Source organism: Nipponia nippon, unplaced genomic scaffold, assembly GCF_047370975.1.
Source record: "Nipponia nippon isolate SJK-2023a ecotype South Korea unplaced genomic scaffold, ASM4737097v1 scaffold_2, whole genome shotgun sequence".
In the NCBI taxonomy this organism is placed as follows: Eukaryota; Metazoa; Chordata; class Aves; order Pelecaniformes; family Threskiornithidae; genus Nipponia; species Nipponia nippon.
Window position 1 is genome coordinate 8,466,233 of NW_028262336.1, and position 22,681 is coordinate 8,488,913.

General features: G+C 40.6%; 1 protein-coding gene across 4 annotated transcripts in view; it reads right to left on the reverse strand.

The window, feature by feature from the left end:
• The window catches only part of CMSS1 (cms1 ribosomal small subunit homolog), a 245,966-nt gene that overhangs the window by 4,669 nt on the left and 218,616 nt on the right, over positions 1 to 22,681 (reverse strand). For all 4 annotated transcript variants that reach the window (XM_087757123.1, XM_087757122.1, XM_087757121.1 and 1 more), the window contains 7 exons: positions 15,121 to 15,221; positions 10,318 to 10,389; positions 7,200 to 7,329; positions 4,291 to 4,350; positions 3,597 to 3,699; positions 2,116 to 2,176; positions 1,147 to 1,234 (listed from right to left, as the gene is read on the reverse strand). In XM_087757123.1, coding sequence (XP_087613249.1) covers positions 1,147 to 1,234; positions 2,116 to 2,176; positions 3,597 to 3,699; positions 4,291 to 4,350; positions 7,200 to 7,329; positions 10,318 to 10,389; positions 15,121 to 15,221 — 615 coding nt within the window. The remainder of the gene's footprint in view (positions 1 to 1,146; positions 1,235 to 2,115; positions 2,177 to 3,596; positions 3,700 to 4,290; positions 4,351 to 7,199; positions 7,330 to 10,317; positions 10,390 to 15,120; positions 15,222 to 22,681) is intronic.

A 22,681-nucleotide genomic window follows, 5' to 3' on the forward strand; every position in this document is an offset into this window, starting at 1 on the left:
AGGTCCTTTCTGAACTGGCCCTCCAGCTGTTCCCCTGTTTTTCCCTGGTTTTCTACATGATGCCCACAATTTTTCATATCAGTTTTGACTCCTCTCTGTTCTCTAAGTGACCTGGCACTGCAACACTAAGGTGTCAAAAAAGGACTAGACCTTAGGATAAGATGATACACCTTGTGTCCCTGCCATAAGCTGCCTCCACCTAACATGGCAATGTGCTGATGTTCTGAGCAGTAATGATCTAACGTTGGTGGAGGGCACAGGAAGCAACAAAATTATGCTACTCCTGTACCCTTTTGGAAGGAGAGGCAGAGGCCCAATCCACAGCCAGTCCCTGACCAAGAAACCACAGTCAGAGCAAGGCAGTGTTTAGAAAGAGGAGTGGAAAGAATCACCTTATCATCTTGTCATTTTGTTGTTTGTTTTTCTTTATGTACGTAATGTCTATGGAGTAAGTAAAACTACTCAAAATTTGGGAAGAGAAAAGGAGAGTTATGTAGAATAATTAATTTCATAACAGGCAAATCAGAAATAAAATCAAATCAGCAAGCAGATCTTTTGTCCACCTCTCCCAAAAGTTTACACTGAGCTCAGAGTGACGTATGATACAATGACTTCTGCCATTATTTCCTCTTGATTTACTTGCAGTGTTTAGTTTCCTGGAGCTTTAAATCTCACACTATGGTTTTGCAATCACTTTCAAGTCAGCATAAATCAGTATTCCTGCCAAAAGAGGAAGTCCCCCATCTCTGCCTGCTCGTTACCTGATTTTGTGTGCACACTGGTTTTGTTTTAATTGGGATCAGTTCTAATTGGGATCAGTTCACCGAGCTGCCAAACAGACTCTTGGGCTAGCACAAGAAGCAGGAAGGGGGAATAAGTGGGCACTGACTCGGAGGGAGGGTAGTATTACTCTGCCTTTCTCTGGTAATACTGATTTATGCCAGCTTAAAGTGATTATAAAATCAACTACTAGAATCTTGACCTCATTTTGACTGACATAGTAAAAGTGGAGAAACAGAACTGTACGGTTTAGTACCCAAATCCAGAGATTCACCTCAACCTAAGCGCTTCAAAAAAATTGAAGTCTCGCTTCTCATGAGACCAAGTATAAGATACTTATGGAAGAAACCCTCCTTGTTCTCCTACCTTGCTCCACTAGCGCTTTTACTCTCCCAGGAGTTCCAACCCCGATGTGGAACACGCCTTTCTCCAACATATTCATCTGTTCTTTTATCTAATTTGAAGAGAGAAAGACAAACCACAGTAAAACCACGATTGTCTTAAAATTTCTTCTCAAAGAGCTGGAAAGAAATTCAAGATCTCATAGTATCTCTTTCTAGAATACCATCAAGTAACAAATGCTATTCATCTTTCAAACTGTCAAACTGATATATTTGGGAGAAAGTTTAAGAAATCTAACAGCCAGCTGGGCATCACACTTCTCTAGAAGTTCACTCATTTTCAAATTTGAAAATCTGCTATTGCACCACCTATTTTTGGAGGTGAGAACAGTATGCTTCCTTCAGCATTTAAACAAATTCTCTCGAAATATCTGGAAAACTGACGAAGTTGAATTAGCTCTAAACTTCTTCAAGATGAAGACACTGGGAAACAGTGAAATAAAGCAAGTGACATTTAAGTGTTTGACAGTATTTATATCCAAGGCCAAATGTCCACTTATTACTTGCAACATCCCCATAATTTGTGCTCTCCAACAGGTATGGATATTGGGTATCCAGGCATCCAACTGGCAGAATGCAAATGTGGGTGCTGGTACAGTTTGCTTCTACAAACGTATGTGTGTGAGCCTTCTATTTAAACAGGCAAAATCCATTTGAATGAGCACCTCACAGGAATGTGGAACATCTTTAAAACACAGCACATGCATAAGCGTCTACATTCTGCATAGGATTGCACCAGAGCTACTGGAGATGGCGTTTGGCTAGATTCCTCAAACTGCACCAGTGGGTTACCAAAGGAAGCATTACCTAAAGAAAGGAACATTATGTGAACACTATATGAAAGGCACTATTGACAAATGCTTTAAAAAGAAAATGGTATGACACTAGTTAGTTGTTTAGTTGTTCTATCGAAATTCCCTTGCAGCTCTCTTACCTTTATGTGCTTTGCAAACAACTTGAGAACTCTGCAGTCTCCTTTAAATGCTGTCATTGACCTAGCAATAAAAAAATTGAAAAAGGAAATGCAAGCATCAGGGCTGGGATTAAGACCACACAGGAGGAAAGCAAAACTAACTGGCATTTCTCAATATGCTTGAAAAACACAGTCCCCCAGTGACCCCTGCTTGTACTTTGAACACTATGTACATTCTTGTTTGCTACTTGATCAACAGTGATCAACAACTGGGCAAACACAATAGCAGATATCAGTAGGGGGCAATACTGTTTAGATAGTTTTTCAGATAATATTTAATAATTATGGCCTGTGCTTTCACAGCTAACTTGGTTCAAAACTGACTAATCCCAAATTCTGATTCAAAAATATCTCCATTACTGAGGTACAGGCATGAATGAACATGCGTGTGCGTGCACAGTAGAAGAGATCTGTGTATGGACGAATCTAAATTTCACAGTCTTTACTGCGGAGATTGCCCAAATTCCAGTTAACCAAAACTCATTTGTCAGAAATCCTGACTTGTTTTTCTGACACTCCATTTTGGCACACAGTAATAACTCTATGTTCTGTATTAATGAAGCAGGAGACAACATATTCAGTATTTACTGAATGTCATTTAAGACAGCTTTCTCTGCATGTTTTTGCAGTGCGCCAAATTTTCAGTTTTCTCTTGTGCAAAGCTAAAGGTTTATATACAAGTATACATATAAACCACCTAAGTCTCAGATGGTAATATCTGCATGCAGGAGCTAAGCACTACAGGCACATCTGCCATATCTATGCTTCTATCTGTGGCATGGAGTCAAACTTCCCAGCTCTCCATCTCATGTTGTACTGACAGATAACCACAGGAAATGGGGTTAAGACACAAAAGGCAACCATGAAATTTGTGAGGTACACATTAATTCATCAAAGTCATCAAGACTTCTGGAATGAGAAGGGGGAGGATAGAGAAGGGAAAAAAAGAGGACAGGGAACACTGAAAATTGTCATCTCTGCACAGCAGTTTAGCCAGCCTGAGCCAGCTGAGAACACGGACGCAGACCTGGAGGCACTCAGGCCAGATGCACGCGTTGGCACTTGAGGCCCTGGAACGCCATGTCCTCATTGCCTTTGATGCAAAGTCATGATTTCTAGCAGTGGTTCATGATGCTTTATGGGTTTGCTCTGTTCCCAAGTATAACATGTTGCATGTTTCCCCAAAATGGGTTACGCTTTATTTTTGGTTTTTAACAAAAATAGCACTTCCATGCAACTGAAGTACTAAGTGTTACTTCAGACTAAAATCAAACACCACACTCCTACAGTCTAAAGAAGCAAGGGATATTGCATCAGTTTGAGTCAGTGAATTTGTTGGCTAGCAGAGGACAGTGTCCCAGTTTTGCCTTTATGTCTGTGGTTCCAAGACAAAAACCTCTGACTGACTGCCAACCTCAACATAACATTTGCTATCGACATACTTGATGAGTTCCAAGGAACGAAGGGCAGAACTGCAGATAACCAGCATCACGACCGACTTCTTCTCCTTGTGGTTTTTACGGAGTTTTGCCCACTTAGGACAGACTGCAATGAAAAAGCCTGTGTACACACACTGAGAAAGCACTACATGCCACAATTTTAAATTACAAGAGTGCATGATGAATTGTAGCCAGCAGCAAGAACACACATGATGACTCCTATGAGGTCTGCATCTCTGGCAACACTTGTACATCTACTCATGGCTGAGAAATTGGAAAATAAAATGGCCAAAATAAATAAAATACAGAAATATCATATAACTAAACAAATTAGACAAGCATTAAAAATCAACAGTTTGTAAGGTGACAAGCCCATTGTCTTCATTTGCCACATATGGTAATTTGTATCAGACAAAACCAATTGAAAAGATACATTTACCAGACCAGAAGTTCGATATACATATATATATAACAATTAAAAGAAACTCTGAAACAGTTTGATACAAAAGAAGTGAGAGAGTAAAAAAAGAGCCAGAAAAACAAGACCTGTCATGTAAAAAAAGAAAAAAAGAAAACCCCTTAAAGTTATTAATATTTCATAATTAAAAATATTTGGAGGTGCAGATAAAAACTGCAATAATATCACATTAATGATGCTTTTCATACAACTTTCGTCTCATCTAACACTTTAACTCACTTTCCTTCAGGTATGAAGAAAAACTGTGGGTGAGATCATTGGCTGGCAAAAAACAGGAATCTGAAAACATAAAAGGAAAAAAATTTTTTGTTGATGTATTTTTAACAGCAAAAGGAGCATATATGTTTGCAGCATAACCCCTGGTTACATTGATGAAATCACAACTGTGTTAAAATCCATCATCAATAAATCACCATTTGTGAAACAAAGATTAATGTACACCTCATGTACATGCAGCTTTACATTGGATAAATCAATGAAGGTAGCATCTCTCAACTCAATTGCAATTCCTTTCTTTTCTCCCACCATGGAAAACCCCGAATACAGGGCTGCACAGGCGTGATCACATACTTTTAAAAAAGTTTTCATGTCTTTGCCACAATCAATCAAATGTCTTAGCCAAAAGCCTGACAGTCAACCTGCTAGACTGTTCATCTACCTACAATGGAATACATTTGTAGATCACCCAAACAATTCATACTGTGTAAATGCAAGAACCTACCAATAATCTGTCAATAAGTTTGTTCCTCTTTCTGGCCTTTCGTATTGTGGTAATCTACCCTAACTATATCGACCCTAATGGTAACACCTACACTGCATGTCAATGCCTTCCTCTTCCTTCATTTCCCACTGACTGCCTATCTTCTAGCTGGTCACTATGTGAACTAGTAAGTCTTAAAACCACTCTGTGGTTGTTTTGCCATTAAACTTTAAGCCATTTAAGTTTCATATAGAGGCAATGAAGAAAGACAAGGTCCTAACAGGTTCTTCGGAAGGTCTTTCCTTTCTCCAGTGTCTATATAGAAAGTCTAAGTTCTTAAAATAGTGATTAAAATTAGATGGTCTGAAAACTTGCCATCATTAAGGGTCCTTTGCCTGATGGAACAATACGCTCCTGCAGAGCGTTAACAACTCTGTCTTCAGGGACCCACCTATTTGTTGTCATTCTGCATGAAGCACAGCACCTCAGGGTGCCTGTCTATGGAATGAGATGTTGGCTGATATATTTTTAGCTAAATCAAGGACGTTTCCTTGCAAACGTTGTTCATGTTCACATGGATGGCGCATTGTGCTAATGCTGACAGCGTCGCTCCATGATTTCCACTGGAAAAGACAGTGTGACAAACTTGGTTTGTAGCTGATGCCTGGCTGAAGTCCTGTCTGTGTAGTTTCTTGAGCATAGCCACTCTCCATCACTGTACCTTCCATTTAATGGGTGTCGTCTTGCTAAAAACTTTTATTTTGCACTGATGCCTTTTATTAAAATCCAGAGACTGATGCTTACTGGGACTTGAGCTCCAAAGGGAAGGGATGTGTACAACTGAAGGATCAGCAGCTGACTTACTTTTAAAATCATGTTTAAAAGATGCACTTCATGCTAGTGGGGAAGGGCAGGCATAAACTTTCGGTGGCAACAGGAGAGCTCTTCACACCCACCATGGTCCTTTCCTCCCAGTGGCAAAATATCTTTGCTGTTGTTTTGCTCTTCTGAATACATTAAGTCTCATTAATGACTGAACAATTCAAAAGATGGTTTCTAAAGGACACAAGCTTCAGTCACTGACTTTTCAGCAACACTGGAGTTATTAACAACAATTTTAAATGGAAGTTTCAGAAAGAGGGGAAAAACACATAGCTCCAGACTGCAGCAAGAGACCAATGCTGACTTGTTATTTGCTCAGTGCTTTGATGTGAATGACTTGACAGCTGTAGAAGTTTGTAAACTCCTTGGCGCTCTAAGCCTCCAACTCTCAGCACAAAAAGAAAGAAAAAAATATCTCCATCCAACCCAAGAGCCCATCCAGATGGAAATGGGTCACTTCACTAGCCCAAAGGGCTCTTTTAATAAGAAAAAAACCAAAGCAATTTATTATTTGCTAAAAACCTTAAAGGTCTAAAAATATTTAACACAAGCTTTTCAAAGCAATCCATATGGGATTTCTCCAGATTTTCTTGATTCAACAAGAAAGCTGAACCTGCCCCATAGAAATAAAGAAGGGTCAACCTAGAATCATGGATGTTAAGGAGGAGCGTATTTATCTAGAAAGACAAGCTTAAACATTAAAAGAGAGAAACCACTGCTAGGCTAGAAGGCTCCTGTATCGGGCACAGGTCACTAAGAGTTCAAGAAGTATCAAAGGTGTATTCAGGTTAGTTACCAGGCCGTTTGCTCTTCCTGAGCCCTACCAGCAAATAATGGACAGTGCCTACAAAATAACAGTGCCTCTTTATCTGCAGAGTACAAGGCAGAGAAGTTCAATGTTGCCTTCATCTCTAATGCAGCTCCAACTGACAGAAGCTAACGCTGCTCCGTCCTGCTTTGCCTTTTCTATCACTGACTTTTAACTGGTGACAGAATACGGGAAACCAAGAGCATCCTCATTATAGTTAAAACTTGTTCACTTTACACTTGGACCAAAACTACCATCTCATTTCATGCCACTCCCTGAAAAACCATTGCATTCAACATCTCATAACCACGTCAGAACGACATCACAGTATTTCTCTGTCTACTCCTGTCAACCCTCCTATTACGCACCTGGATTGACTCACATAATCCCAGCAACAGAATACATTTTCACTTTCTGTGTCAGCATCTTGGAAGCTATTGTTAGGAATCCTGTAATTTCTATTAGAAAAGTGAGCTCCTGAAATTAATACTTTACAATAAAAGGACACATTTAAACAAGGTTTCTTTTCATTTCTGCAACTCCAAGAAACCTCACATTTATTCCAAAGAAACTAACATCTCTACTTAAACAGCAAATTAATATACAGTATAAGAAAATATTTCCATAAAAAAGTACAATTCAAGACCTGTCCCCAAAATCCTCTTTCTTCTGCAGAAAAAGAACTCAACAGTATCATGAAAAAACCATTATTTATCTATTAAATATAGAATAAGTTACCTGACAGCTTTAATTCCTCTATTTCAATCACTGAACGGTTTTCACCAAAATGTTGACTAAGCAGATTTTGTAGATCTGCAGGGACACCAGGTTTTGGAGCAGATTTTTCCAGAATATCAGAAATTTTCTTCTAAAAAAACCAAGTAAAACAGGTGAGTATGGCATTTCTATAATTTCTGCTCCTTGGCCAGCTAACAACACTGTAAATAAATGTTTCTCCATAACTTTATACCATTACATTGGCTTAATTACAGCTTAATTGGAAAAACACCTTACAATGGGACAAGATTCCCATCGTTTTTAGTGGGAATGCAGACTTGGGACGCAAGTTCAGATACTTTGATGAGATGACCCGTGAGCCCGAAGACAAAAAATCTTGTGCCCTCACCTGAAACGCTGCTGTAACAAAAGCATAACTGAAGCTGGTTTTGTAAGTTTTCCTGTTGTTACACTTAAGTATCAGTTTGAAAATTCAGGTTTTTTTCATCATTTGTTTTAATTTATTATTCTTAAAGCATAACAACAGGAATCAAGTGATTATATAAGTCTTGGCTATATTTTGATTAAAACAGGGTAACTATCTATCTATTTTGGAAGGAAAGATGGTTAGCTATATTCACTTCTGTGGCACTTCTTGCCATGCAAGTGTCATGGAAAATGAGTTAAAAGCTCAGAAAACCAGAAGTCAAGCAGAAAGAGTTCAGCAGCTGCTTTGTTCTTTTAAAATGTATGATTCTTTAAACCAAACTAATAATTTTTAGAGCCTGGACGTGAGTTCATAATGAGTGTGTTTTACACCTTAGGAATGTTAGCAAATAACAGGTCTGAACTTTCACTGAAGTGAAAGTGTTGCTGTATTTTTTTCCCCTAATCAAATGGATCATTGGGGTAGAATAGCCCAGGATTCCTGTTATCTGAATGATCTGCCAGCATTTAAGAAAACAGCAGATTTTCAAGGATAGAGGCAGCCTGGAGAGAATGGCAAGAATGTGAAGCCTCTCTTGTTCTCACTGAGAAGTGATTCATTTGTGAAAGGCCAGCTCAAGGTTTCTCAGCTGCGTAAGCTAAACTGAACTTGTTGTCATGAGGACACACGGCAGCATAAGCCTAGAAGTCAAGAGGAGCTGGAGGGTGTGGTTAGGACGGAGCAATAGGGTACGTATCTGCGAGGGAAAGTGAGATTTCACAGAGAGAGGGGCCTGGAAGCATTTTTGGCAGCTTTGGAGGGGTGGTGAGTACCTTCAGTGCAATTTTTGCTGCCCCAGACCTTAGCCTGCCAAGATCAATGGAAATTAGCAGGAATTTAAACACAGGGGACAGATCTTTTTCCATCCCTCTTTCCCTCAGTACATCCCAACACCCATTCGCTCCTTCTCTTCTATTCCCCACCGCTCCGTCTACCTCTTGCCTAATACACCCCAAATACTCCCGTAAGTGCAGCATAAGGAGCAGAAGGCTGAACAGGGAAGAGCCACACAGGGGTTACTGGAGCCACTCTAGCCCACAGCAAAGGCAAAGCAGGCAGCTGCCTCTCCCAGCCATCTGCCACTTTGGCCACCATGTGGTTCACCTCTGCTAAACACCCAGCTGAATCTTTGACAGTGGGATACATGGAGATGAAGTGCTTATGCCTTTCTCTCAGTCTACCTTTGGCCTGGTGCAAAGCCCTCTGCAGTCCCCAGAAGACCTTCCAGTGGACGTCTGGCTGTTTAGCAGGTTTTTGCAGTGCCTGAATCTGCAGCATTTCTTCCCAAGTTTCACCCTCATTTGGCACTGTTGTGTTTTTCTGCCATGCAACAACTGTCTTCCCAAAGAATGACCAGAGGCCATCTGCAGCATACACAGCCTTTGTGTGAGTCCCACAACTGAACCTCTTCGTTGTTCTTCCTAACAATCACAAATGCTCTTCTCCAGCCCCACAACCTGTCTCTTAAGTGACCACATTTGGGAACCTCTGATTTAGCAGACAGCAAGACAGAACTATCAGGCTCATTTTACTTGGTAATTCAGCATAAGGCACTGCTCCACAGGACCATTATGTCATTCGTTGGGCCACTTGGTTCCTTCATGAAAATTATGGCACTCTGGAGGGGAGAAGCCTGATACTAACAAGAAATTCCGTAAGAGCAAGAGCAAGGACACCTGAGCAAACTCTCTTCCTTCAAGGAGAGCTGTGGGGAAATGTTCCTCATGCAGGAAGTTTTATTATTTTTCTTCAAATTCATTCCAGATGCTTAAAAGCAAAGGGTTTCCCCCCCACCTTTTCCTTATTTTTGGAGAGAGCACTTTGTTTGGAACCCATAGATCAACCTGATAAATATTTCCTGATGGACTTTTTGACAGGCTGTGCATGTCAACTTAGTGGCCTAGCCCCACTGAAACCAAAGGTGTGACTAAGCGCCTATTGTTTGCCTGAGAACGGGGTCTTTTTGGTAGGTCTGGCTCACCAATCTCTGTCGTGGGACGCTTTTGCTCTGGCAGCAGTGGAACAAGTACTGCGGTCACTTCTGCCAGAGCTGCATTTAGAGCTAAATCCCACTCTTCCCTCTTCCCATTCCTGGGATGATTAAGAGGCCTGACATAATACAAAAAGGCCACCTCTCAGCCTTACGAGGGAGCCAACTATTTACAGTCTGTCCTGAAAGACAATTAACTTGCCTGGTGCCATATAATTTCCATCTAGACTGCAGAGTGTGTTTGATGTTGAGGGTGAGGATGGAGCATGGCCAGAGGGACAATACGAAGTATTTATTTATATACTCATGCTATGAGAAGAGCGAACAAGGAAAATTCTTGGCTCAAAAGACGTAACAGCAGCTGAAGCCTGACCACACTGCTGAAATGGGGCAGATTCTGCAGCAATTGAAATTGTCTACCAGTGGGGTGTAGACATATACAACCCTTGAGCAGAGTATAGACACAATGCCACAGTCCAGGTTGGGAATGGGTATTTTGAGTAAAGTAAAAAAAAAGTAGGGATTTCTGTTCTTCTCTAAAAGAGGCTGCAACATTATCACCATATTACTTCTCATTGTCACAGGGTTGTCCCAATTCTGAATCTTGTAATAGCACATACGCCCACTGCCCAGTCCCCAAACACATTCTAGGACATTCATACCTTCTTTCTCCTCTTTGTTTTTACAGTGCTCTCTTGTTTTTCTTCAGGCTGACTTAGAAAACACTCTGTAGGCTGCAAAGCACATATTAAAAAAAAAAAAAAAAATTCAACATCAGATATGTGATCACTTGGGGAAAAAAAAAGGTCATCAAAGGGAGGTAAGAGGGGATACATAAGGTATAATGCTGGGTCAGGGATAAACAAACAAAACCAAGCTTCCCCGCCTGTAGAAGGGAACAAATTCTTACAGTTACATATATCTGGAGTAATTTTGGAATTGAAATCTACGTTGTTGTAACCAGGAGGGGAATAAAAGAACAGAAAATTGAAACATGCAGGTTGTAGTCACAATTCCATAAAACGGTGAAAAGCAGGTTTTGATACATTAAAAAAAAATCAAGAGGAAAACATGAACAAAACCTTTCACAAACTTTATATTTTTAATCTCTATTACTGTGTATGATTGTTTTTCTAAACTTTGCCAATAGTGCTCTAAAATAACTGGGTCTAAGGTGAGCATCCAGACGGTGAAAGATACCACGGAACTGGGCGAGATTAATTGGAAACAATCATGCTCTGGATTTCCTTTTACATTTGTAATTCAAAATTTAGGAAAACATGTTTTGAATTTGTTCTGCCCCATTCTTGCTTTGTCTCCTCATAGCAGGCGGGGTCAAATACACACAAGAAAAATACATGGTGCATTTCAGAATAATCTTCATCCAACATGTGTTGCTATTATTAACCCTCTTTTGTGCCTGAGTGAGAAGGCTGAATTGGTCCATTTGTAGCAGAGTTCCTGTTCACATAAGCCATGGTTAGGATTTGTCCTTATCCACCTAAAATTGTCCAAAACAGAGGAAGCGAGGCACAGGGTTTCCTTGTTTTGAGCATAGCAATCCTATTTTCTTTTGCTTTCTTAGGGACTTCCACTTCATGGAAATGCAAATTAATCTACTCAGATGGGCTTTAGAGCTTAATAAGTGACTTGATGAAGAGCAATGGTAAAATAGGCTGAGCTGCAGGAAAAAGCTCCTTGATACTAGGATGCATTTGGCTGGAAAAATCTGCTCCTGTGAGAAACTGCGGAGAAGTCTCATCACATGGAGCATTAAAAGCTCAGGAACAGCAAATCCAGCAGTGCTCCCTGGGGAAAGCCTGGAAGAAAAGTATCAGCAGGACAGGGAGCCCAGTGGAAAGCCAGAGAAGCAGCTCCTTTGTCCAAACGTGAGGGCAGCTTCAACAGGGCCAAGAGGGCCAAAGGAAAGTTGACAGAAGTGCAGGGTATCTGAGCCTTTCTGAGCCCTCCTTGCACTGCCCCCCCTTAACAGGAGGACACTTCATGACAACTGGTACTACATGACCCTGCCCAGCAGATTTATGCCTTTTCAGAAGCATTTTGTGGAGTTTAATTGTTTATATTATGCCTACATTTCCTTTTTTCTCCCCACTTCCCCAGATAATTCAGCTATAAAACCCAGGATACCACCATGCTCAATACAAAAAAATGACCTATTGCTTGCTCCGGCTTTCTGTGCCATGATGCAACCACAGCCACTGCACCTGCAAAGGCAGTCGTACTGTACAGACGTGGCCCTGAAACTAGTTGAGGTTTGACATGATACCTAGGAACTACCAAAGAAGATTTGGCTGGGGACTGGCTACAGCCAGCAAAGCACTCGGCAACTAGGGCTGGAATATAATGCAGACTGGATCAATACCCACCCATGAGAAGCTGTGATGGGGACCATATCTTGCCTCAAGAACAGAGATCTGTCCCTCTGATTTTCTCAGGTATAAACAGATATTGTCTTCACTAGAAATCAAGGGAATGACTGCAAGTAGAAAATCACTTCAGCTCACAAAATTGTTCCAGGTTAAGATAAGCTTTCCTTTATTTTTGGTTTGTTTCTTTTTTAAAAATCTCTGTCCTGACTCTGATTCAAGTGCTTTTAAAACACCACCATACATTTCTCCATTGCTATCCCTACCATTAGCATTCCCAGACATTGAGACTGAAACAGAGCTACCCTCTGCTTTCAGTTCCTGCTCTACCCTTACGCATCCCAGCTGTCCATAGATACTCAGAGATCACTTGCCAGGTGTTTTAATCATAAATTCCACGTTCAACATCATGTTCCATGCAGAGAACAAGCCTTTGGATTGATTTAGTCAAGGGGTACTACCAAGCAAGCAAAGATCCAGAAAAGGGCCAACCTGAATCTCTTTCCTCCAGTAGAATATGATGTTCCCTATCCTAGAAGGTGCTACCACTCTTCCAGCATATCGAAAAACACCACTCATTCACTTCAGAGGCCTATTTCTCCCTTCATATACATTGTGAACTGTTTCACATAAATCTGCAAAACACTCCCAACTGGTATCTGCATGAGAAAAAAGTAAAACTGTGCCACAGAGCTGAAACATTTTCTCTAAGAGAAACAAAATATTCTCACTGATAACCCTTCATTCAGATGTTTAAAAGTATCACCAAATGCCATGGCTTCTTTTTTGAAGGCAGTATGTAACCCTTTCTTTCAAGAGCAACAGAAGTACACAGCAGGCTTGTAGTCAAAGCATTGCTTCCTCAGAGAAGCATGTTAAAACTCAAAATTATCTCCTTTACAACAGCATATATATACATATATATATATTTTTTTTTAGGCATAGTTTACTATTACCCCAGTAATAATGTCTGCTTTATTCAGACATCAAAAATAATGCCATAAGAAAAAGAGAAACTTCATGGTGGTGAATGGCTGTAAGCTTACATGTCTTTGATGATCTGCAGTCTAAAATATGTAGGCATCTGATCTAGACTGAACTTCTGACCCTTATCCAAATGTTAGATGCCTACCTACGCATGCAATAGCTCTTTGCATGCCATCCTTAAGAAAAGGTCATTTGCATGTTTTTCTTATGCAAGACACAGAGCAGACAACCTACTGGTTTTTGACATGGCTCCCTTGTGCGCTGTGTTTTTATGCTGTTTTTACATGGAAGTTCTTAAAATGCAGAAAACAGGAAATTTGTGCTGAGACCACTGATTTATGAACTAAAATGTCATAAATTCCTTGTTTGTTAATCATAGACAGAACATAAAATATTTCCTGTATTAGATTTCTAAAAAATTTTTTTTCTTTACATGTTGCCAAGTTACTGGAAATTCAAATGTAGAGTGAAAACATTCTTGCATGTGTGTGAAAGTTTACATTCTAGGTCAGCCACATACTCTAACTTTTGGAGTCTGTGACAAAGTAAACACGCCATTCAGACTGGAGGCAAATTATTCATTTCATTGTAAGCCTTAGGACAGCCTGCAGACTAGAAACATAAATGTTCATAATTCTATTTGGTTGTCTCCTAACTGGCTTTAAGGTGCAGAATAGCTTCCAGCCTGTGAATAAGGCAGGGATGAGTAAAATGGGTTATGTTATATGCACCAGAACTACAAAACTACTAGCTTTCCATAAATACATCTGATTTTGCAAGTGTTTTGCTCTAAAAGACATGCAATAACACATCCATGACTTTAAGCTCCCGTAAAGCATTGCCTCGTGGAGTTTCACGGCTAAATATCAAATTACCCGATTCCAAAATGCAGACTGGTATTCTTTATATGACAGGAAAAGCTGTGGCAGGTGCTCTGCTACAGCTGAGCAGTCCCAGTCCACCTCAGCAGGATAACCTGTGTTGGTTATCCTTTCTAATGTTCTCACAGAAAGAGCAAAGCAACTCCTCCAAACAAACTGTCTTAGTTCTAAATGCTTGAGTGAAGATAATGGTGATAAAAAGTGGCTCCGTAGGCATCCTCACCAAGTTGACGTCCTATGCATCTGACCCCTCAGTAAAGCATCTACAAAGGCAATACAGCTTTCTTCTGTATTGCTCGGTTCTCTCTTTCCTAATCAAAACGTGGAGCCAGTTCAGATATTTGGCTTACTTCACCTTTGGTCTCCTTGGAAAGACACCTAAAAACATAGTAATTGCTACTGTGTTGTTTACACTTCTCTGTTACAAAAAAACATCCCTGCAAATGGTTTTCACTTGGGCAACTGCCTAGGCATCACACAGTGAATTTACTATTGACCTAGGGGTAAAAGTTAATATCCATAACCTCAAGGAAAGATAGCTTCCAATGTAATTTTAGCTCTTTGACAGCCATTCAGTCGATTCTCCTGTATGGTATCAGGAAGGCAGAAGAAATTTACCTTCAAACAAGAGACTTCTCAAAATCAGCTGACCTCTAGGTGACTCTTTTTTGCTCAAGTTGGGGTGATGCTGTCTGTCAAAGACCTTGCTGCCTTTTCCTTGGTATACTCCATGTAATGCTGAACAACACAGTTCCTACTGGTTTTAAAGGAAGCTTTTAGTAGTGCGAGGCTATGAAAACATCAATCCATGCAAATTCTTCTTCACTTGGACCTTGCACTGGGGACATGCTTGGGTAGAGATGCTGTACAACATTTAAATACAGCTTTCAAGACCTTATGTGTGCAGGGAAAGGGAAAAGATGAGAGGGGAGGACACTTGGTAGCACCATCCAGGCTTTTATCACTAGACAGTCACTTCATAGAAGACAGACCTGGCAATCTCAACTCACACAAAACAAGAAGATATTACTGAAATGTACTGGAACGTGATCACTTCCAAATAAGGCAAAATAGTTTAATAAAATAATCTTATTACATGAACGGATCAGACAAAGAATGAAGAAAACTGTCCCTTTACTGAATGAAAGGGGACTACGCTTCCCTACACATTATCATCTCTGTGCTCTAGACAATTGCTAAATTTACAAACCTGCTTTCTTTTCTTTGTCACAACAGGTTTGGAATCTGAATCTTGATGTGTTGCTGTCCTGTTATCACTTGCTTTCTCAATAGCTTCATCATCTGAAGGATCTAATCAGAAAAAAAAGAAGGGATTTTGTTACTGTTTTTCAAATCCATCTTCCATCTTTGCATTCAAAAATAGGGATAAAATCTTCAGCTGAAAGCTTGTCACAATAATACAATCTCAAGATTGGCAATAAGTACAGCTGTAATACAGTTTTTTATCATTTTAGAACACTGGTATTTGAAATTTATTCTAAGAAAAGTCCCCAGTTTCCCCTCCTCTTCACAGTATGACGTCTGGCAGGCAATATATTTCTTTATCTTTCTGGAATGCTGCACAGTTGGTGCCAGCTGCAGCATCACAGGTAGAAATATCTCATCTTTCCAAAACCTCCCTTGAATTAAGCTAAGCAGTGAACAATGAAATAAGATGGTTTTGATAAACTCCATTTCAAGTTACGTGAAACCTCTCTACGTTATTTCAGAACAAGTAAAACATAATCATGGATCCATAGCACTGCATTCACCACACGTAATTACAGATCTATCTCATTAGACCCCAAAACAAGCAATAGCACTACTGTTGAAGACTAATGGCACTATAGTCCATATGATCACTGTAAAAATACATCTTTCTTGCTAAGTTTGCTGACATTTCTTTCAGAATAAGTCATCTCCTCCTACTAAGTCTTGCAGATGAAGGAAGAAAAAAAAAATCAAACCAAACACACAAAAATGCACACAAACCCCACCCCAGCCTCCATCTAAAAGCCCAAAATGCCTTAGTGACAGCAATTACCTACAAGAGGAAAAATTACAAGATTGGTATAATGTCCTATTGTATAAAAGCATATGCAGACACTTTCTACAGGAACATTTTAATTGTGTGCTTCTTACTTCAGTAACAATTAGGCAAAGGCACCATTCCCAAAGTTTAAGCAGAATGTCCACAAACTAGAAAAGGCTTACGTTTTGAAAGAACACTATTTAAATTAAGATGTTTCTACTCATTCTCTTCTCCTTCTCTTATCTACAGAGAGACTTTGGGGAAAAAAATATCCACAGCAACAGCTCCCTCTATTAGTGCTGTATTAGTGCTTAAGATGTTGTATTCACAGAATTTTCTGCTGAGGACCGAATTACTTCCCTGATCATTGCCAGAAGCATTATCATCCATTGAACTGAATAATTAGAACTGAATAATTCAATTTCTGTGTCGGGAATATTTCTGCCCAACAGGTACTTAGTCATTGTTGCAATCTCCAGTATTCTGAAGTTGTAAATTGACAGCTTCAAGATTAAGTTATTTATTTTGAATAAAGAGGAACAGTAGAATTTCTTAAGCATCAGTCCAAGTATGGACAATATAACTACATGTATGCAATCACTAGCTGTGAGCAGAGTAAATTGATGGCCAGAGAACATGAGAGAGAGAAAATGAACTGTGGCTGGTATTTACTAATTCCATGTTGAAATAGGTACCTATTGAAAAAAAGGTAAGTGAAAGGATATGTGAAAGGTATGTCGAAGAATTTAAGTGAAAGGTAAGTAAAAGGAGATGAAGGGTAAAAAATAATCTATTCATCCACAGGTGCAATGTTATATTTTATATGGCAATAAGGCAGTGGCTTTGAAAATCCTAATGCAACAGAATGGGTAACAAAATGGGTACATATTTATCCCTGGAAAGATACCATCTTGTAACTTCCACTCCTTTTCCCACTTTGAAAAGCTTGTGTAACAGTCAGCATCCTAAAGTTGGGTTCTGACAGCTGTTAGAAGTTCAAAAAAGTCTGGGAAGTTGAAAGCTAGCAAGTGAAGAAAATCAGCTAATGTTTTAGCAGGCTGGATGTCATTCGTCATGAAATCTTACTTGATATAGATTAGATTTTTGGCAAACCGCAAGAGCTTTAGAAACAGAGCAGCAACTGAGAAGAGAATTTGTCTTCTGTCCAGTACAACTAAGAGACGCCTAAATGAAGGGGTTAGATAAACACATTAATGAACTTAATTCAGACCAAAACAAATGCCAAGGAAGAAATGGCAGCACTTGTTTGCATCTCAACGCAGGATGAAGACATGTTCTTAAATCTTAAATGGGAATCCACCAAGAAAAGCTCCCGCTTTCCAGATCTAGAGCTAATGCACAAACATGTGCACCAAGCGGACACTGCAGCTCAGCTGGCCTGTTTGCTTCCTTCTCTTCGCAGGCACGGCCACCAAATCAGCAGCTGAACGGACTGTGGCCACACGAGCGCTAGATCCTGCCTGGGGTGAGGGGCTGGCGGCAGGGGAAGAGCAGGGATGTCACTCCTGGCAGCCCTTTACCACAGGCTAGCTGTAACATTAAGCTGCCCCTTAAGCTGGTGTTAAGTCAACCTCAGAGGACGCCGGGTGGCGAGCCATCCTGGGATCTCTTCTCAAAGGACATGAGCAAGAGAGGTGACAAGTCTAAATCTCAGGCTTACTTGTACCCTAGCAAGTATATGGCACTGATCTCCATGAGCTGCCCTGATAAGCTATTTTCCCTCTCTCCTGAGGGACAAACTGAGTCCGATTGACTCTTCTTCTGAGCTGCCATTTGGATCCTGAACAAGAAGGAGGAGCAGCCACCCCCAGTACGACTGCCACTTTTCCTAGAACATCACTGTTACTGTCCTGAGAGCGTTCATCAGACATTGGCTGAAGGTGAAAAGTTTTCTGGGAAAGTTTATTGGCCACCGTGAGTAAAAAGGAGAGAGTATTCCAAAGCCGGCTACTTTTTTTTTTTTTTTTTTTAATCATCATCAATGGTGATATGGGTTTATTATAAATCTATTATTAATGCACAAAAGAAATATCTAGTCCTGTACAGCCTAATAGATAACAGCAGGTGAAGATGGGAAGAGAGAAAGCTGAAGGTTTGGGAGACTAACGCACTTCTTCCTTGTATTACAGCTCAAATATCTGTGTCAATCTACTGGGCTCTTCCTTTCTGTTCGCCTGAGGATGTCCGGGTGCTCCTGCACCATATGCCTGCCCCTGCACACCAACAGCTCCTTCCCTGGCCCATTCCCCTCCAAAGTCACTGACCACTTATGTCCTCCAGCCACTTTGGAATCTCAGATATGATACTTCATTAGAAGAAGCTGAAAAATTACACCATCCAGCATACTCCTGAAAGTTTAAAAGGTGTCTTGGTAACTCAGCGTTACCACTGTGCATTACCATGAGCTTGTTTGCTCCGTCTCACCCTTCCTCTGGCAAATTTCTTGTGCTGCATTTTGGTACGGCAGCTTCTGTGTTTGAGAACCCATCGCTGACTTTTCTCTCTCCTGACTCCAGAGATACGGGAGGAGCGACCCGCTTTTACACACACCAGCTCCCCAGTCCTATGGTCCTGGATGCACTACGTCCAGCAGGCTGTGCAGCGATGATACGAATGAAGTACATCAAAGAAATCAGAACTAATCACCTCTTTGTCCCTCTTGCTCACCACGCTTGAGCCCCAAACACCCATTCCAGAGTATGAATTGCTGAGCCAGCTCTTTCTTGGCATATTTACTTCACATTGGAAATAAATGAGAATTGCAAAAAATAGATTCAGGGGAAGCTGCTGGTGATCTTTAAGCATTCCTTCTTAAATCCCACTAGGCATGCTCCGAAAGGCAAACAGGAGTCCTCTAAGTTTTAAATAACTTCTCTTTCTCATAACTAAAAGACACACTGCTAGCAATAGAAATCTAAAACTGGACAAATGGTTTCCATGATCTGAAATAGCCTGACAATGTACCACCTGTTCACTGCCCATCTGAGTTTTGCACTGCACTTCGGGATGCAACGTCCTTCTCTGCTTTCAGCGAGAAGCGAGAGAAGAAGGAACCAATGTCCAGCCCCAGACTCAACAAACACCTGTGAAAACAGTTCAAATTCGAGCATCTTTCTGCAGTATCCGAGTATTTTTATTTCATACAACAGGAGGACTTTTTATCTGTTCCAGAAACAGCCATTCGCATCCCAGTCGAGACAGCAGCTACTTTTGAGCTGTGATTGTTTGTGACACCACGTCAGCTCCCCTGATGACAGGAGCGTTTTGTTGTGGACATCAAAGTACCACAGGCCAGACTCTGCCGACCATGTTCACATTAAACAGCATACCTTCTTCTGCAGATAGTTACCTTGATGTCAGCAGGGTTATTCACAAAATAAATAACTCAATGCGAATAAATGCAGAAGCACCCAGCTCACAGATCCCAAACAGGTCTGTATCAGAGCAGCACTGCTTGCCCTGCTTTGAGGTGTCAAGCTGCCCAGGAGACTCTTCTCTGCCAGAAGAGGGGAGCGCACAAATCCTTTCTTAATAATAAGCTGGCACAAATGCAGAACCTAATTGATTAATACAACATTGACTTTCATCTCCCTTGCGGTGCAGATGAGCGGGCAGGCGCTGACAGAAAACACTGCTGAAGGGGTGGTGATGTTCAGCGCAGCAATCCTCTGCGTCTGCTTCCCTGTGACGTATGGACCTTACGCAACCACAAGGTCATCAAAGATGACTGAACGGTCACGTAATGCTCTTGATATAGAAAAATAAATGTGAATTCCACAGCTCTTCATCTTTTTTCCTTTGGTATTACATCAGCAGCATGGCACATACTAACAGGCTTCCCAGTCATTAAGTATTTATATTTGATTTTATTTTGAACCATGCTGAAATGGAAAAAGCCATTTATGCTTAACACACGCACATACACACATATGAATAAGACTTTCTCATTTATGATATTGATCACTAAAATCATTCAGTGCAATGGTTTCTGACTTCTTTCAAATTTAATGCTGATATATACATATGCCTAAGTACATCAATATGTATCCTGAATATATACACATACATATGTTTATACACATGCACATAAATAAATCAGCACACAGACATTTAAGATAATTTAACAGGTTCCCTTTAATCATCACCTTTATTAACTAATATATTCACAAAGAATGCACATTTGCTTAGTTATTTATACTAGTATTTTTAAAGGCAGACAAGACCTCAACGACACAGGAGGTAATGACACATGCTTTGATGTGAATGCAAGTTTGTACAAAATAGCTAGTGTATACAAATTTGTCTTTGCTAGGCTGATTCGCTGTTACTGAGACTTCTCACCTTCACATGCCACTTTTCTACTCTGAAGTGATTAATAAATTATATTATAGTTATACTATATATATATATAGTTATACTATAGTTACAGTGACCACAACATAAATAATTAATTCTTATAAGGACTAAGGCTGACTGAAAAAGTGTAACTCTTTTAGGCAGCACACCCCCAAATGCCCCAAAATAAAGAAAAAGTTACAACTGAAAAGGAACAGAAGATAATCTTAAAATTCTTTGGAAATCGCAACTTCTGGTTTGAGCCAGCCTGCGACGGAACTAAAGATAAAGGAAGCTCACAGACATACCAGCAGCTATGGTTCCTCGCTATGAAGCCAACAGAAGGGGTTTTTTTGAGAGAAAGGAGGCATGGTGCTTACAATTCTTCATAATATAGGAACAATGAACGTGTAATTAAAAAGAAAGCTTGGAATAGAAAAATATTCTTTTGTGTACATACCCAAAGACAACCGAGGGAATAATTTCCACTAGGGTTTTTTGTGGGTTTTGTTGATTTTTGGTTGTTTGTTTTGTTTTTTGTTTTTTTTGGTTGTTTTTTTTTTTTAATCTGGAAGCTAAGTGAGATCTGGCCTCTATTTGGTATCCAGCAGCCCCCCAGTGACACAGGCCAGTACAGGACAAGTTCATTTCTTACCATTAAACTAATCTCTGTGACGGAATTTGGAGGGAACCCGCCTTACGTGTCCACGAGGGAGACTCCCTCAACTTTTAATTGATGTTATCTGTCACTGCCCACAGTCAGAGACACACTGCGGGTCAGAAGAGTCTCTGGGTCTGAACAGAAATCCCTGCGTTCTTCCTTATGCTCCCAGCAGGGCTACATATCAGTACTAAACTAGAATTACTTACAGGAAAACGAAGTTTGTACGTAATTTATTATTGCCCCCCCGCCTTCTTCCCTCCCTGACTTCCATGCTCCTCTGATTGTTCTAAAATGGCCTCATATCTGAAACCAGACTTTAAATAAAGCCTGTGTTTTCTGATTTTTAACAAAAAGCCCTGCATACTGTGGAAATAGGTTTTATATTTGTTATGCTTTCTTCCTAGTTTCAGATACGTTACAGGAAAGTATGTGCTTGTCATTACTCTGTAGGTGGGCATAGTTCTTTCAATTTGGGTGTGCTATGATGGATTAATTTCAGGCTGTTTGCCAGGCTACATTTTTATTTATTGGTTGATTAAACAGTACTGATCCATGTTCATTCATCTGGGGGAAAAATATTTCTCAGGGCTCCCAGCTTTAAATTCAACAGATTGAAAAATGTTTGATGCTGAGTAAAATGCCAAGTGTCTTGGGCGCATCTTGAGTTTTTTCTTAATTGCCATTTTAGATTCCTTTTCTTTGGGAGGAAGGGAAGAGAGGGGCAGTGAAGAGGTCAGGGAAAAGAATAAAATTGAAGTTTGAGACTTCCTTATTATCCTCCTAGTTTTGCCATTAAAAACTGGCCTAAATCTTCAGTGAATCAGGTTAAGTAATCTTAATGTCAATGCACTACTTTGAATTTTTCTCACTGCATCTCCCCTGCATGTCCCATCAGGTATACACAGTGCAAGGTCAATTAATTTTCTGTAAAATATAACAGCTGTCAGCAAAATTGGCTCCCAGGTTCATCCTTGCTCAGCTGAGAGGCCTCCTCTTGCCACCACAGTTGTGCTGATCACAGTAACTGGGCTAAAAGTGGTGATGACAGTATTTTAACATACCACTACGGCATCACTCCTCATGGCAGCAGGAAACATGCAGCTCAGGAGGGTGCTGCCATGCTGCCCACCAGTATCATAGAATCATAGAATCGTTAAGGTTGGAAAAGACCCTTAAGATCATCGAGTCCAATCGTTAACCTATCACTGCCAAGTCCATCGCTATACCATGTCCTCGAGCACCACGTCTATCCGTCCTTTAAATACCTCCAGAGATGAAGACTCAACCACTTCCCTGGGTAGCCTGTTCCAATGCTTGACCACCCTTTCGGTGAAGAAGTTTTTCCTAATATCCAACCTAAACTTCCCTTGGTGCAGCTTGAGACCGTTTCCTCTCGTCCTATCACTCATTACTTGGGAGAAGAGACCGACCCCCACCTCGCTATAGCCTCCTTTCAGGTAGTTGTAGAGAGCAATAAGGTCTCCCCTCAGCCTCCTCTTCTCCAGACTAAACAACCCCAGCTCCCTCAGCTGCTCCTCATAAGACTTGTGCTCCAGACCCTTCACCAGCTTCGTTGCCCTTCTCTGGACACGCTCCAGCACCTCGATGCCCTTCTTGTAGTGAGGGGACCAAAACTGAACACAATACTCAAGGTGCGGCCTCACCAATGCCGAGTACAGGGGCACGATCACCTCCCTGGTCCTGCTGGCCCCGACCCAA